Genomic DNA, 17,103 nt, shown 5'->3' with positions numbered 1-17,103 from the left:
AAATTCAAATACGGGAGGTGTTTAAAAATGTGAATTACTGTGTTATGTCCTTTGCAGCACTACAGTGTAATACTAGGATGCTCATGTAAATACTATGGAGGATGTGACATTTAGGGACATGTTGCATTAGAGCGGGAGATCACATTTAAGAGGCATATTTGACAGACATGGTATCTATTTTTTCAATATCATTATAATTACTGGAGTATTATTGCATAAGTGTATGCAAATGCACCTACCTATCTATGAATACAAGAACCACCAACATGCATGTTATTTTCCGAGAAATACTTCACATGTTTGAAGCTTGAGCCATGCTAATGGAGATGAGCGGCAATCCTTCATCTGTTGCAGAATGGATGCCAGCTTCACCAGGACTGAATTCTGTCCAAAGACTGGAAATGGAACAGCAAGATATAAAAAATTATCTGTAATATAAATGTGCCTGTCCCATACTTATTCCGAGATTTCAAAACAATGTTGGTTTCTTTGACAGTATGATCAATGTTTCAAGAGGAATATTAAGGCATTGACTGCCCTTGTTATCTCTCATTTCATTTACACATGCATTACCCAAGGTTACTGAATCCCTTCTTCATTTCAGTACCTGTGCTGGAGGTGAATGGTCTTGTGTCACCCAGTCATGTCCCGGGACTTGCAGTATTGAAGGAGGCTCCCACATTTCAACGTTTGATGAGAAATATTATTCCTTCTTTGGAGACTGTAGCTATGTCTTAACCAAGGTAAAAATGAGTCACAATCCTTGCTAAAGCAATATGCTAAAGGAAAATGTTTTTATTATATATAACGTTTAATTAAAACTACTGGCAATTGCATTCACTTTCTGAAATTTACAGGGTCAACATGGAGCTTTAAGTGGATTTCAGGGGCTTCCTTTTAGGGTTATACTAAATAAACATACTGTAGTAGTTTTGTGTTCTTTGACCATTTTTTAAGAACTGCACTGAGTTTTTAGGTTCCATGAAAAAATCTCCATGCTTCCCATTAATTTTTTAATTAAATACTAACTGGTTGTTTATAACTACTTCTTTCTGAGCAAAGTGTTTATTATGTCCATCAGTACTGTCCTTTTTGTCACAGTTAATATAGATCAATGGCTAATTTAACAGTATTCATAATGGAATTACTATTATATAGAATTCATGGGAGAGGAGCTATTTCATTAAGATGATCAACCTTCCAGTCTTTCCCAGTAAACACAAAAGATTCTAGAGTTTAAAAGCAAAATGCTAAGAAGTCATACATGTAGTCTAAAACCCGAATTAGAAATTGATGGCTTACAAAAAGACCTAAGATTTACTGGAGGTTTTAGATTTGTAGGGACTGAATTCTGAGTAAATATATCTAAATAATGACTACAGATTTGCAGATTTCAGAATCCTAGGTACATTTGTTGTTTATTTGCATTGGAGCAGTGATGTAAACAATTTTCATAAAGACTTCATATTAAATAAAATCTGTTTTCAAAAAGCTCAAACTGTTACAAAAGAGAACCATAAAAACTTAGAAATGAACTGGAACAAAGTAATTTAGAAATAGATTTGACTAAATCAATGAAACTGGGCTTGATCCACAAAAGGAGCATAGGTCAGACTTACAAGTTAAATTCCCCTTTTCACATCAGCATGTAAAGTTAGATTCTCAGAGGCTCTGGAGCTACAGAAAACCCCTAAACTTGGACACAAGAAGTCAAAAACTCCACTATTTTAACATTAGATTTCCAGATGGCTGCAATTCTGCATCTCAGCTGTCCTCATTTTAATCTTCATTATTCCAAGAAAGTGGCAAGACACATTCAGAATCACAGCCTCTGCGTGTTTCCCTGTAATCATCTTGGCCATTAGGCACACTTTGAATATAGCTCAGAGAACACAGTCTGATGAAAATCAGAACCGAAAACCTGAGTTTTGCCTTTATTCAGTAACTTAGTGAATAGTGATTTTAGCTTAGTTTTCTCCTATGAGAAGATAATTAAATACACACTTTCTACCTGTTAAAAGAATGTCCAAATCACCAGACTCTTTGATAATCTACTCAGCGCAGAAGAGACGAAACAATTTCTCTCCTCTCCCAGCTAAACAACATAACCAATGGGCAAGAAAGGCACACTCCCTTCTTCTTCTTCTCTAGCATATTAAACTAGTATTACCTAAATATTAGGAAGTTCTGATGTTCAGCTTAGTATGCCTAACTTGCCCTTGAATGTCAGAAGTAATGGATAGCTTCCATTGCACAGACTGCATGAACGCCAGCTTGCTTGGTGACTGTATACATACATCTATGTAAGAACATATGAGCAGGAAGAAAAGGAATAAACAATATTTTAAATTACTCACTTTACTAAGAACACCATTTGAGTGTGAACCTTTGTAACATAACAGTATCTTAATATAACAAATTCTTCTAACAATATATTTTGTTTTCTTCTAGTCCTGTGACAGCAATGAATTCACTGTTCTGGGAGATATCCGCAAGTGTGGCCTGACTGACACTGAGACGTGCCTCAAGGGTGTAGCCGTCAGCCTAAGTGGAGGACAAACTGTAAGTAACAAATGTAGTAACATTCTGCAGGGATGTTTTCAAAGCTTAATAGACAAGTAGTTTGCAAATGACACATAACAGCACAAACAGGAAATCTGCACTGATTTTGTTCTATCTCATTTGAACATTATTCAAAGAAAAATTAAGAATAAAGTAGGTACATTGGAAGTCAAGGTCCTAGTAGTTTTCTGGCATTTAGTTATCTTCGGGCTTTTGCTTGTTTGTTTTGACAGTCAACAGATCACAGTAATAAAGGGTAAAGAAATAGTACAGGAATCGGAACATCATCACAGTCTCCCCCCACTTTTTTCTCCTTTATCCTGAACAACACTAGATAGAAATTATTTGGAAAGTGTTTTACCTTTCCTAAATATGCTTGATAATAATTGCCTTTTCTTGTGGACAGAACATTGTGATCCAGCCTTCTGGCAGTGTATTTGTGAATATGATCTACACACAGCTGCCATTCTCTGCAGGTAAGTTCCTCTGGAAGACGTCTGTGATGTTTCTCATTTTGACTTTAAAATGTTATTATATCACTTAATCTAAAGCCAAATTCTACCTTTGGTTACACTGCAGCAAACCCAAGGTACCCCAACAGAGTATAGTCTCTCATTTTTAAAGTAATGGGGTTTCCCTATTCAACTCTCATAATTTTAGCCAAATCATGGTCTAATTTTAGCAATATGAAATGGAGATTCAATTCAAGCAAATGCCATCATTGCACACCTCCAGATCCAAACATTGCCATAAGAAAGGAAGGAAGAATTCTGATATGCAACAGGACTCCAGTATCTCAAGTTGTTTAGTTCCCTGCGTTCCCTCTGTCCCTTCGCTTGGTGCACATTCATCACTGGAGAGTTTCTCTCGTGTCAGTTCTTCTCAGATACTACTGTACCTGAACAGAAAGCAGGCCATGAAAGGACAGAATAGGTCCAGGTTGGACTCTACCACTAAATCATGCTATATAATTTTCATCAAGCAAAGGTGGCATTTTAAATAGCAACAGAAGTGTGTGTTCTTCCCCTTATTTAAAACACTTGACAGAAAGTGGTGGGGGTTTATACTTTTGTTGTTTAGGGTAAAGACAGTGGTTTTGGTTTTGGATTTGAAATCCTGTATGGATAATTTTTCCTCCAGTTCTTCAGAAATTAGGATCATATCAAACAGCTCTAGAATCCCTCTATATAATAAACTGTTATTTCAACTGCTCATCTCATATGAAATTGTAACTCTTATGTTTTTATGTTCCTAGCGAATGTCACCATCTTCAGGCCATCATCTTTCTTCATCATTCTGCAAGCAACCTTTGGTCTTCAGCTACAGGTTCAGCTCATGCCTCTCATGCAACTTTTTATAGACTTAGATCCATCACATAAAGGGCAGACCTGTGGTAAGTGATCTTATCGTAACAACTGCCTTCATCAGTACACTTCATGCTGTAGGAGACTTTCACAGCTCATCTGCTTCCTTTTAGGTCTCTGTGGAAACTTCAATGACATTCAGACAGATGATTTCAAAACCACCAGTGGTGTAATAGAGGGTACTTCAGCTGCCTTTGGCAATACCTGGAAAACTCGGGCTGATTGTCCTGATGCCAAAAATACCTTTGAGAACCCTTGTACTGTCAGCGTACAAAATGGTAAGCTCAGCATACAGTAACCTCTTTATTCTCTTTTAAGATGGAAAGAAGGAATAAGCTGATCAACCACCAAGCATTTAGCCAAAGTAATGGTGAACCATTTGCACACACACTATCTTCCTCAGTTAACACTAGTAGTCTTCAATTAATAAATAATAATGAAGATATTATTTTGGATCTTCAAAAATATTCCTTTGGATAAAGAAAGCAAGTATTTTTGCCAATTTAATTAAGGGAAACTGGAGACATATAGTGTATCAGGGATCCATTCCTGGAAAGGACTGATTGTCACGTATGAAAAAAGCTGTGCATAGCCTCACTGAAGGTAGGACTCAGTGTAGTCCTTCGACTGCTAAACTGAGAACCAGACTTACAATTCAGAGTTTCATAGTTCTCAGGCTCCATTTCAGCCAATGAAATACGTAATTTCTGAGCATTCACAAGCCACTGTTCTGTTTTCTGAGATGAACTAGTGTATTTTTAATTCACAATGTGAACCTCCTTTTTCAAAATTCAGCTAAGGATGTCTTAGTTTATTCCATGACAACTACCATGAATTAAGAGCATGCAGTTTATGAGGAGTTCATATTTTCTGTATAGAGGAAGTGAAAGGCTGTTTGTGTTTCAGCAAATGCAGAGCTGAACCCCTAAGTTAAGCTTCTGCACTGCAGGAAGTATTGTTACATTGAGACAAGAGTTTAGACAATGAAGTGCAAGAGAAATTCTTACCATGTTTTCAATTCACAGACCAGTATGCTCAGCACTGGTGTGGACTGCTCTCTGATACCACAGGACCTTTTGCTGAATGTCACTCAACAGTGAATCCAGAAGTTTACCAGAAGGTACTCAGCTCTTAACTTTTTCCCAGTTAGAAGAAAAAGACTCAGATGTCTGATACTAACACCTGAGAGAATAACTTGCCAATTGGGAGGAGATGCATTCATGATAGTTCTTTTCAAGCCATTTTTATCTACACATCATAATAATTACTCCTTTGTAAAGGTATCTTTCTATTTTTAAGTACCAAACTAAATGCCTAAGCTAGGAGCTTGCACTCCCTGGACTCCTTATCAGGTCCTGAGATATAAGGAAAGCTTTAGCCTTAACTAGCACTTTGATTAGTTGCTCCGAACTGCTCTCAAAAGGCTTTTGCATATATCCAAGGACGAGGCAAGAAATATGTGTAAGAAGCAGCAAAGAAATTTAGATAAGATGTGAACAGAAATATTTCAGGAGTTCAAGGTGGTGAAGCTTTGGAACTAACTGCCTGGGGACTTTACAAAGTTGCCCTGCTATTGGAAATCTGTAAGATATTTTCACAAAACATCTTCTGGAATTATAACATTATAGCGACCTTGTCTAGCACAGCAACACATTAAATGACTTCTTGTTTTCTCTGTTCCTCCGACGCAGAGAGCCCAAGCTCCTAAGCCTAAAGCCTAAAAGTTGGGTGGCATCAAATACCCTCTACTTGTTCTAAGTATACATGGCACAGTGATTACAAACTGGAAGCAGTTGGGAAACCTAGCAACACCTGAAAAAGTAAAAAAGAACAACAAAAAGAAAAAATAGTTCAAAACTGTGGACCTCTAATTACTCTCTCTTCCTTGCAAAGAATCTTTCTTTTTTGAAAGTGCTCAATGAAATCTTCAAATGGAAAATAGGCAGAAGTTAACTTATACATATGGATTACACTCACTTTTAGCTCTAACAAACAGGACATTCTAAGAAAGTATAGAGCACCATGGCTTTGAAATGATTATCTGGTGATCATATGTCATCCTCTGACCCTAGAACTGCATGTTTGACACGTGTAACTGTGAGAAGAGTGAGGACTGCATGTGTGCTGCCCTTTCCAGCTATGTCAGGGCCTGTGCTGCTAAAGGAGTTCTCCTCACTGGATGGAGGAGCAAAGCCTGCAGTAAGTTATACCTCCCTTTGCCTCTTGAAAATGATCATCCAGAAGGTCCCATACAGCAGCTCTCAGGGATTCCTACAGTAGATTGTGTTAAACTGTGTTTTAGGTAAAGCATTGACTTTCAAGAATTTGAGGAGGAAGGGAATACCATAAAAGACAAGCAGTAAGCAGGGAGATATATAAAAACGAGACTTTGTTAGGTTACTTGCTCAGAATCAGCAGAAGCAACATGGACCTCAATAGCCTTGCAATAGGAATAAAATAAATAGGGCATTTCTCAATTTACTTTGACAAAAAAAAATAACAGTGAAGAAAAAGCACACCTTGCATTAACATAATTGAACTTTTTTCTTCTTTTAACCTGAACAAAACATTTGTATTTGTGACACAATTATAGGGCAAAATTCTGCTCTAGCAGTACAAAAAAAAAATTACACTATTGACAATATCAGTAAAGCACGTGTACATACATTGCCATGTTTACCATATATTCTTTACCTCAAATACTGCATTTAAACCTACATTGATTCTTAAATGAACTACACATGTAACTCACCTTTTTTACTCTCAAGCAAAATACACCACCTTGTGTCCGAAATCCCTGAAGTACACTTACAATGTCGATTCCTGTCAACCCACCTGCCGGTCTCTGAGTGAGCCTGATGTCACATGCAGCATCAAGTTTGTCCCAGTGGATGGCTGCACCTGCATAAATGGAACCTACATGGATGAAAGTGGCAAATGTGTACCTGCTTCTAGCTGTCCTTGTTACTACAAAGGAATGCCTGTGTCTTCTGGAGAAGTTGTTCATGATAATGGAGTTGTCTGGTAAGAGATTCATAAACAAAAGAATGACATTGGATATAGGCAATCATGAAACCATATATACATTATGCAGTCTATTAAAATAAAATGCACTTCTCTCCCTGATAACTTTTAATACAAAAAAAATCACAGATCCTTAAAAATTGTTAGGGTTATTAAAGTTTGGAAGATTTTACCTACACTCCTACAGGAATTCAACAAACCATACTGTGGTGGGGTAGCTTTGGCTAACAGCCAAACTCCCACCCAGTCACTCACTCACTCCTTCCCCACCACACATACTTTTTATCCATGACTGTAAAAGACTTGTTCCATGGTGAAAGACGCTTGATAAGCCAATTACAGGTTATTGCCATTATGAATGGAATCTGAACTACTCTGAAGGACAGTTCTTAACCAGGCAAACAGACAGAGCAAAACTGCCTTTATATAGAATATACTTGTATTTTGGTCTGCTCTAATATAAAATACTTTTGAATAGTACAAATTATTCTGATAAAGGACACATTTTCTCTCTTTTATCACACAGTAATTTTTCATTATTTCAAATTCATTAGGAAACAAGCTGAAACATAACAATGAAAAGCAAAACCATATCCATTCTCTTTTTTTTATAGCACTTGCACCTATGGAAAGCTGAGCTGCATTGGAGAGAAACCTGAGCCAGGTAACATATCACTTAAGATTTCGTTTAATTCTCCCTTTCCATCTTCACCATTTTCTGTTCTTTTTTTGTCATAATGATGCAAATTGTACAAGTCTGAAAGAAAAAAAGAAAATGAACCGATGACTTCTGTAATGTAGAGGATATTCCCAAAATACAAAAAACCCACTGTCTTAATTTTCAGATGGCTGAAACAAGTTATAACTGCCCTGGGTTACCCAGGGGAAAAGAATACTTGGTCACCTCACTGAATGTGAGGTGCAAACCATCCATATTTTAAATAAAAGTACTAAAAGCCTAAAACCACAAAATAAACTAGGATCTTTGTTTTCTTGATTTTTTTTTTTTCTGAAAGGAAATGTTTCACGAAGCTAACTGAACATTAATTTCTATGAGTAGTCCAAGCATAAGCACAAAAACCAGATGATTGTGACTTCAAAACAATATTCAGTTTCTCTTTCTGGTCAAATGCATTATATTAAGGTATCTCACAGAGGAGTCTTTTTTTCCTTCAGTCTGCAATAAGGAAACACAAAGGTGTAAATATATGGTTGATCTCGCATTTCTCATGGCCTTTCTCTCTTTCAGTCTGCGTACCTCCCATGGTTTATATTGACTGTGGCAATGCTACTGCAGATGTGGTAGGAGCAGGATGCCAAAAGAGCTGTCAGACTCTAGATACAGAATGTGTAAGTATAGACTCTTTATACCCAGTTGAAAACATATTAACTAGATCTCTTTTACAGTTACCAGCTTGCAGCTGGAATCTCCCATCAGGGAAATGTTTCAAGTCATGTTTTCTCTATGGTCCTTACAGTACAGAACCCACTGTGTCTCTGGCTGTGTATGTCCTCATAACCAAGTCTTAGATAGCAACGGTGTCTGTATAGCTCCAGAAGACTGTCCATGTGTTCACAACGGGAACTCCTACAGTCCAGGAGAATCGATCAGAGTTGGCTGTAACAAGTGGTAAGAACGTATTGAAAAGTATTATTTTCAAGCACCCGAAAGGGAATAGTTCTAGGTGGATTACAGCATTTCACTCTAGCGGTATCAAGATTTATAGGAAGGAATCCTACGTAAGATGACCCTGTTAGTACCTAAAAAGCAAGCACTGTCATTTTTTTACAATGGCACACAGCACAGAAATTGCAAGTGGTCAGAAGAACAATATGGTTGGGATGTCTTCATATTCATTCTATCCAAGAAAGCTTTTTTCCTTGCAGGCAATGCCCACATTTCAACACATCCAAAAAGATGTAAAAATGTGAGATTTGAAGTATTTTCTAACCCAAATGATTCATGACATCACGAAGTAACAGTGTCTTTGGGTAAATCTCAAAGGCTCTTGAGCTATGCTGCATTTCTGAGAATAAGCAAACCTTATTTTTTCATTATAGGCTTAACACATTTTAAAATCAGACTGATGTACATGCAGGTATGTACATACAACTATATCATGTGTATGTCTGGTTTTTACATTTGGAGTGCTTTCTGTCTTATGCAGCACATGTAGAAACAGAAAATGGCACTGCTCTGAGGAGCCTTGCATGGAAACCTGTTCTGTTTATGGAGATGGGCATTACACCACCTTTGATGGCAAACGCTTTGATTTTGAAGGAGACTGTGAATATGTTCTGGTCCAGGTAAGAGTCCTTCCCAGATTTTTTGTACTATTGAAGTACCTTGCATTTTACATATGACCATGTAGCACAGTTAACACTGAATGTCATTCCCCTGTTTCAGAACTACTGTGGTCAACAAGGTACGAATCAGGGAACCTTCAGTGTCATCACCGAGAACATTCCATGTGGCACTACAGGAACCACTTGCTCTAAGTCTATTAAAGTTTTCCTGGACGTAAGTATTTTCTTTAATAAATTGTATCCTGGGCCTAATGTGCCAGAAGGACAGAACAAGCTGTCCCAGATAGACTGCATTGTATAAGTGTCCTCCAAGACAGTGAAAATGTTACTACACTTCTTTGTTTACTGCCAACAATTCTGCTCTCTGCTAGAGACAGCAAAGGAGGGAAATCTAAAGAGAAGTTGCTTAACATGAGGTTGTTGATAGAATCATTTTGATTACAACAGTATTACTATTTCAGTAAGTTACTGGCAATATATAAAACTGTACTAAATGGGTGACTTTTTTTTAATTGGCCTTTAACTTTCTCTTTTCCTGTCCTAGAACTATGAGCTGGTACTCAGTGATGGACAGTCTGATGTCATCCAGAGGGCACCTGGAGGGAAAATGCCATTCCAAATCCGTTCCATGGGCATCTACCTGGTGGTTGACACTACTGTTGGCCTGATACTCATGTGGGACAAGAAAACCAGTATATTCATCAAACTTAGCCCCAGCTTTCAGGTACATTTCAAAATTCAAAACCTGGATAAAATTATTTCTGAAACATGTTCATGTTACGTCTCAAAGAAAAAAAAAATGGAAATTTAGGCTGTAACCAGAAGATTGGAAGAGCAGTGATTGCATATTATTATCCTTCTAGTGTTGACTTAGATTGTGTACTACACATTTTTCTTAACTTATGTTATTCAGCATTGGCATAACAGCAACTACATCAGTAGCTTTCTTCATGAAAAGCCCTTACTGAAGAGGTATGTTCAGGATTAGATAAAACTAATTAGCTTAACACTAAGAACAAAAACCATGAATCTACTCTGCTTCTTAGCCTTATCCATCCTAATGACAAGTTAGAGCCATCTCTTCATGAAAGGGATTTATGAAAATGTCCAAGACTATTACTGAAGAGGCCCAGATAATCTTAAGTAAGACTCATCCTGAGGTCTGTTACTCACAGATACTCACAAACTGTATCCTACTGATCTTTTTCATTTTGTGTTTACCCCCATGCAGGGACATATCTGTGGACTTTGTGGAAACTACGATGGCAATGGAAATAATGATTTCACTACTCGCAGTCAGTCTGTGGTAGGAAATGTGCTGGAGTTCGGCAATAGCTGGAAAGTGTCTTCTAGTTGCCCAAATGCCAATCGTACCAAGGACCCATGCACTGCAAACCCATACAGGAAAGCCTGGGCACAGAAGCAATGCAGCATCATTACCAGTGAAGTGTTTGCAAAATGTCACTCCCAGGTATGGCAAAAACTTCAGCCTTAAAATTCTCTTGAGCCAGAGATTATGTTAATTTTTATGTTGAAAAATACTGAAAAATACACTAAAATACACTTTGTCATGCTTGACAAGATTAAGTCAGACCAAGTTCCAGGGAGACTGCATAGAAAGTATTTTAACTTTCATTTTCTCATCGCATGCCTTGAACTAGTACCCTGAAGAAACTGATCGCTGCTTTTTTTTTATTAGAAGGGACAATCACAGATAAATCTCAGGATATGTTTATTTTCTAATGGCATCATTTTCTACTAGTATAAACATCAGCCACCTCATATATATGACTGCATGCTAGCTTGTAGTAATGTAACAGCATTCTTTCTGCAAATATATCTTCAACATCAAACAGTTCTTAGCATTCAACTTATTAGTAACAGCTTTATTCTACATTTTGCTCTTGATTTTTCAAAGCATTCTCATGGTTTCTTCCTTTCTTATCTTTCTCACACTTAGTTTCAGATATTTTATTCAGCTTTTTTAGGACAGTGAATGCCTTTTCAAAGAGGACAAGTGCATGAAAACTCAAATGTTTTCTCCAACAGGTTGAACCAAATGAATATTATCAAGCATGCGTGGATGATGCTTGTGCCTGTGACACTGGAGGAGACTGTGAATGTTTCTGTACAGCAGTAGCTGCCTATGCTCAAGCGTGCAATGAGCTGGATGTCTGCATTTCATGGAGAACCCCAACCATTTGTCGTGAGTCTCACCCTACTATTTTTTGAAGGGGTCCAGGGGGAAAGAAAACAGAGAAGAAAAAAAGAAAAAAAAAGTAGAATGAAAAAAGAAAAAAGGATAAAACTGTATTTGTAAGATGCACTGCTGTATTCTAAAACCAGCAAAAAACCCACAAAACAAGTTGGGTGAATCACTGGAAGCCAACATATCTTCTTAAAATGAAACCATTGATAGTAACTTTAACAGCGGTGTCATTAGTGTCTGATTTACTTATCAATCACGATACACAGCTGGTGAACTGTAATATTATATTACACTCCCACCTGTCTACATCAGGCTCAATGTAAACATCATTGCATACTAGCAAAAATCGGTGATCAATTAATTGCTTTTGCATGCTTAGAGTTACCTCTGTCTATGCTTTATAACTTTATTGGTGTCAAAAGGTGGTGGCAGTGTAACAATTGTATTAAATTAGAAATAAGACAATATACTGTTCATCACCTATGTGATTAAGCTGGGGGGTTGGACTAGATGACCTCTAGGGGTCCCTTCCAACCCAAAACATTCTATGATTCTGTGATCATATGGGATTTTTACCCAGCAAAACTGAAAGACTGTAGAGCAAAAAGATCAAGGGGGTTTTTCTGTCATTTCTCCTTCCTCTAGCTTTGTTCTGCGATTACTACAATCCACAAGGGGAATGTGAGTGGCACTACAAGCCATGTGGAGCCCCTTGTATGAAGACCTGCAATAATCCAAGTGGGAGCTGCCTTCATGAGTTGAGAGGTTTGGAAGGTAAACATAATTATGCATATCTTATTCTACTTATAAAAAGCTAAAATGTAGTATGATTAACAGAATTTATATTACTTGGTATATGACAGGCTTGTATTAGAAATTATAAGAAGAGGTTTTCTAATTAGTATCCCACTCCCTAATGGATCATGAACTTGTTTGGAGTGAAGATGAGGACAAAATATTCCAAAGCTTAATGTGCAATCAAAGCAATAGCAGTAACAGAGTCTGAAATTCCACTTGCCATATGGAATAATTCGGGGAAAGCAGATATAATCTGAGAACAGACTTCTACTTGGGAAAGGCCTAGTGTCAACATAACTCTCATTTTTATTGCAGGCTGCTATCCAGACTGTCCAAAGAATAAGTCCTATTTTGATGAAGAAACAATGACTTGTGTTTCTAATTGTGGTTGTTATGAAAATGGAAAAAATTACAAACCAGGAATGAAAATGCCTTCAAAGCAGAATTGTCAATCATGGTAGGATTAGTAAAGTTTTTTAAATGTTGAGTTTAAAGTTGTGGAACGTAATTCATCATGCATTAAGTTTTTTGTTTGCCAACAGGAACTAGGCCAATCATAGGCTGCAGAATAATGTCTAATTTTCTTCCATTCCCAGGAACTTAAATGATGACATGGTGAAACATTTTACCACACAGAGTATAATTTACTAGTTATTCTGTATTCTTATTAAAGTTTTTTAAAATTATTATCATTATTAAATTAAGTAAAAAATTAACATAATAATAGTTATAGCAACAGTCTAAGAATTTGTATTAAGATATCCCTAAAATCATTATATGAAATTATTTAGAAGTTAGTAGGCAACTAATTTTCATTGTTTTGAGCTTGTTTCTGTTATTGCACTGGTACTTGCGTATTTGCAACAGTCAGCAAGTATTCCCACACATTCTGTCAGAATTGATGCCATGTTGGGACAAGTGCTGCTAAGCCTTCTATCAAATAGCACAAAGTTAGCAGAACCAGTTGTGAAGCAGTTAACACCTGTCCTAAGATACCTTTAAAGTATCTAAACTTGAATACTGCAAGCAGTGCAGCCAGAATGGCAGAGCTTAGCACAAAACCCATCTGAGCTAACCTAACTTTCATGGCATGTTTTGCAGTTTACAGGCAGCTTTGCCTGCATCACTTGTATCATTAACAGCACTAAACCTAACCTTTTAAATACGTATCTATATTTACTTAAGTTTATTCAGCATACAGATGCCCTTAGTCACTGTATATAAATATATCAAGATTCAGTTCTTAACAGATAATAGATAAATTCCCTTTAAAACCAGAATGCATTCTTGCATTTTTTGGAAGTCTGATGGAAATTCTCTGTATAAACCTCAACATCTGTGATACAGTGATCCTTTCTCAAATGATACATTTACTGCACTTTCCCTTCAAAAAAATAAGTGAACCAATATATTCACATTCATCATCTCCTTTTTTCTCTTTTTCAGTGAATGCACAAATCATGGCGAAGAATGCAAATATGATGAATATGGTATGTTGACTAAGTTGTTTTTATCTGAATAGGATGCATTTGTGGTACTCTGCGTTCTGTTTCAGATACCAAGGTATAACACTCTCTTTTGATTTACAGAATGTGTCTGCATTTATGAGGGCCGTAAATACAACTATAAAGATGTGATCTACAATACTACAGATGGCACAGGAGGGTGTATTGTCGCAACCTGTGGTCCCAATGGGACACTTCAAAGGGTTGTCTATGAATGTCAAATCTCAACATTACCCACAACATCAACAACGTTTCACTTCAGCACTACACCACCTACCACTACTGCCACAGGTATATCCTTTATAGCCCATAAAAACATATTCTGTTTATTACTGAGTGAAATACAACTGCAAACCCATGCCCACGCTCATAACACAAATTAATTAATACAACTTCAAAATAAATGACAATAACTCTCATTTGTTATTAGCATTTGGTTTCAGTCAGTATCTGGTAAACAAACTAATACAAGAAAACAAACATAGGAAACCCCACCACCACTTCTGAAACACCAAAATGAAAACCAGTGCACACTGGTTTGATATTGTTATTTTGCTTATCTTCACAGTGAACAATAAATAAGCAGTATCAGGTTTATTATCTGTAATTATAACTATTTATATACCTAGAATAATATTTTCTCAACAAATAATTCATTATTTTTCCTCTTAAATTACAGAATGATTACTATTTGTAAAATTCCTGGTAGGGTTCATGTCATTTATAATTACAGTACTAAGTGGATTGCTCAGATATTGGCATTAACATACTGAAATTTTCTTTTCTAGAATTCCTGTTTAGCATTCTTCAGGCTAGTAATCTCTAATTATTATGGGCACATTTAATGAAATAAATATTCAGTGTAAAATTTAGAAATACAAGTTTTGAAATCACAGAAACCATCAGCACTGCTGGAATTCATAGCCATTTTCCAGCCATTTCACAATGATAATTCACCTGCAAAAGCTTATGGGCTGCTCTCCAACCAATAATGGTTTGTTAAGACCAGAGCTAAAGTACAAAGTGTAGGGGTGTTAAAAATGCTGCATTAGACATCTGTTATTTCAAATGGAGGAGCAAAGACAGTGCAGCATATTACATGAGGAGTCAACTCATTTGGAAGAAGAAAGTACCTATGAATCTTGATGCATGGACTAAATGTTATTCTTTCCACTGAATTTCAGTCTGGGCTTTGACATTCCAGAAAGACTAATAAATATGGAAGCAAGATACAAACCAAGCAATTACACTGAATCAAATGAAAAAAAAATGCAAGGGTTTTTTTTTTTTACTCCAATGTGTATAAATTATGTTTGAGACTTATTTCAGCACTTTGTTAAAGATAATTGGCATTCCCTTGGGAAGTGACAGTTCCAAGCATGTCAGTACATTAAATCGGTGGGTGATGGATTCTCTGTTCTCCTTCACATTAAATTATACGCACAATGAACTGATGCATTACAGGCCCACAATACAAGCAAATGACCTTAGGAAAATTTTCATCCCAGTTAATATAAAAAAAAAAAAAAAGATAATATCTATAGGAATTTATTCTAACTTCCGTGGTCTCTTCTTTTTCTCTTTCACAGTGTCACCAACTACATCAATATGTGTTCATGAAGTCTGTGAGTGGTCAGAATGGTACGATGGGAGTGTGCAAACCCCTGGCAATGATGGTGGAGATTTTGAAACCTTTAGTGATTTGAGGGCTAAAGGTTATGCCGTCTGTGAAGCTCCACGGGCTGTTCAATGCAGAGCAGAGAAATTTCCTAATACACCACTGAAAGACCTTGGCCAAAAAGTAGAATGCAGTACAACAGCTGGGCTTATATGTTACAACAAAGATCAAAACTCAACAATGTGCAACAATTATGAAATCAGAATTTTCTGCTGTGCTTTTGTACCATGTTCTTCCACAACACATTTCAGCATGTCAACACCGATCACAACTGCAACTAAAAGCACAGAAACATCAAGTCCAAGTGAAAAAACTACATCATTTTCAACCACTACAACATCATCAGTTGCCACAACTTCTAAAAGTACAACATTCACACCTTCAGCTACTAAAGAAACAAGCACAAGTACAACCAAAATAACACCGGCAAAAACTTCTCCTTCAACAACTCCTCCTTGCATTAAAGAAGAATGTTACTGGTCAATATGGTATGATGTCAGTTATCCAGGGTCTGGATACAATGATGGAGAATTTGATACAGTTCAGAACATTGAAAAACATGGATACAAAGTCTGTGAAAACAGAAAGGCTGTTGAATGCAGAGCAGTAAGGTTCCCTAATACACCATATCCACTCCTGGAGCAACACATAACATGTAATACAGAGGAAGGGTTGATATGCTACAACAAAGACCAATTACCACCCATTTGCTATAATTATGAAGTAAGATTTAAATGCTGTACAAACACCACAGTACCGTGCCAGCAAACCACAACACCCTATGTAACTGCAAAGCAATCAACAACTATTTCAACAACTGAAATAAAAACATCAACAGAAGAAACGACACAACCACACTTACAAACTAAACATAAGACAACAACAATGTCAACAACTCCACCACAAACAAACCATATACATAGCAGAAGTACATCAGAACCAACAACTTATATTCAAAACAGAACACAGACTACAACATCCTCAAGCCCCACAAGGCCGACACCTAGCCCATCCTCCACCAGCGTCACCCCCCCCAACACCCTGTCCAGTGTCACCTGTCCAGTCGAAGTGTGCTCCTGGAGCGAGTGGTTCGACGTCGACTTCCCCGCCTCTGGGCCCAGCCAGGGAGACTTCGAAACCTACCAGCACATCCGGGCCGCCGGGAAGGAAGTCTGTCACCATCCAAAGGAAATCGAGTGCCAGGCGGAGGACTACCCCGAACTTCCCATCGAAAACGTCGGACAGGTCGTGCAGTGCGATGTCCACTTCGGACTGGTCTGCAAGAACGAAGACCAGACCGGCCAATTTAGGATGTGCCTCAACTACAGGATCCGTGTCTTCTGCTGCAGGCCCAACTACAATTGCCTAACCAGCACCTCCGTGACCACCACCAGCCCCACAACCACCACCACCACCAGACCAACCACCACCACACCAACCTCCACCACAGTCACGACCTCCACCTCCACCACGCTGCCCACCTCCTCAGAAACCACATCGCAGACCTACACCACCACTCCCGCCCCGACACCTAGCCCATCCTCCACCAGCGTCACCCCCACCACCACCCCGTCCACTACCAGCTGTCCAGTCGAAGTGTGCTCCTGGAGCGAGTGGTTCGACGTCGACTTCCCCGCCTCTGGGCCCCGCCAGGGA

General features: G+C 37.8%; 1 protein-coding gene across 1 annotated transcript in view; it reads left to right on the top strand.

Annotated features, from left to right (window-relative positions):
• The window catches only part of LOC104124928 (mucin-5AC), a 44,187-nt gene that overhangs the window by 10,250 nt on the left and 16,834 nt on the right, over window positions 1–17,103 (top strand). Inside the window, exons 11-33 of the mRNA XM_035892863.1 lie at window positions 605–743; window positions 2,452–2,562; window positions 2,969–3,038; window positions 3,818–3,955; window positions 4,040–4,204; window positions 4,952–5,046; window positions 5,999–6,125; window positions 6,695–6,950; window positions 7,565–7,614; window positions 8,200–8,300; window positions 8,429–8,580; window positions 9,119–9,257; window positions 9,358–9,471; window positions 9,802–9,981; window positions 10,489–10,728; window positions 11,307–11,463; window positions 12,112–12,240; window positions 12,580–12,721; window positions 13,711–13,754; window positions 13,854–14,060; window positions 15,359–15,492; window positions 15,914–16,053; window positions 16,410–17,090. Of these exons, the coding sequence (XP_035748756.1) occupies window positions 605–743; window positions 2,452–2,562; window positions 2,969–3,038; window positions 3,818–3,955; window positions 4,040–4,204; window positions 4,952–5,046; window positions 5,999–6,125; window positions 6,695–6,950; window positions 7,565–7,614; window positions 8,200–8,300; window positions 8,429–8,580; window positions 9,119–9,257; window positions 9,358–9,471; window positions 9,802–9,981; window positions 10,489–10,728; window positions 11,307–11,463; window positions 12,112–12,240; window positions 12,580–12,721; window positions 13,711–13,754; window positions 13,854–14,060; window positions 15,359–15,492; window positions 15,914–16,053; window positions 16,410–17,090 (3,711 nt within the window). The remainder of the gene's footprint in view (window positions 1–604; window positions 744–2,451; window positions 2,563–2,968; window positions 3,039–3,817; window positions 3,956–4,039; window positions 4,205–4,951; window positions 5,047–5,998; window positions 6,126–6,694; window positions 6,951–7,564; window positions 7,615–8,199; window positions 8,301–8,428; window positions 8,581–9,118; window positions 9,258–9,357; window positions 9,472–9,801; window positions 9,982–10,488; window positions 10,729–11,306; window positions 11,464–12,111; window positions 12,241–12,579; window positions 12,722–13,710; window positions 13,755–13,853; window positions 14,061–15,358; window positions 15,493–15,913; window positions 16,054–16,409; window positions 17,091–17,103) is intronic.

The sequence above is a fragment of the Egretta garzetta genome, unplaced genomic scaffold (genome assembly GCF_000687185.1).
Source record: "Egretta garzetta isolate BGI_Z169 unplaced genomic scaffold, ASM68718v1 scaffold44, whole genome shotgun sequence".
In the NCBI taxonomy this organism is placed as follows: Eukaryota; Metazoa; Chordata; class Aves; order Pelecaniformes; family Ardeidae; genus Egretta; species Egretta garzetta.
This window is presented reverse-complemented; position numbering and strand designations above follow the sequence as displayed.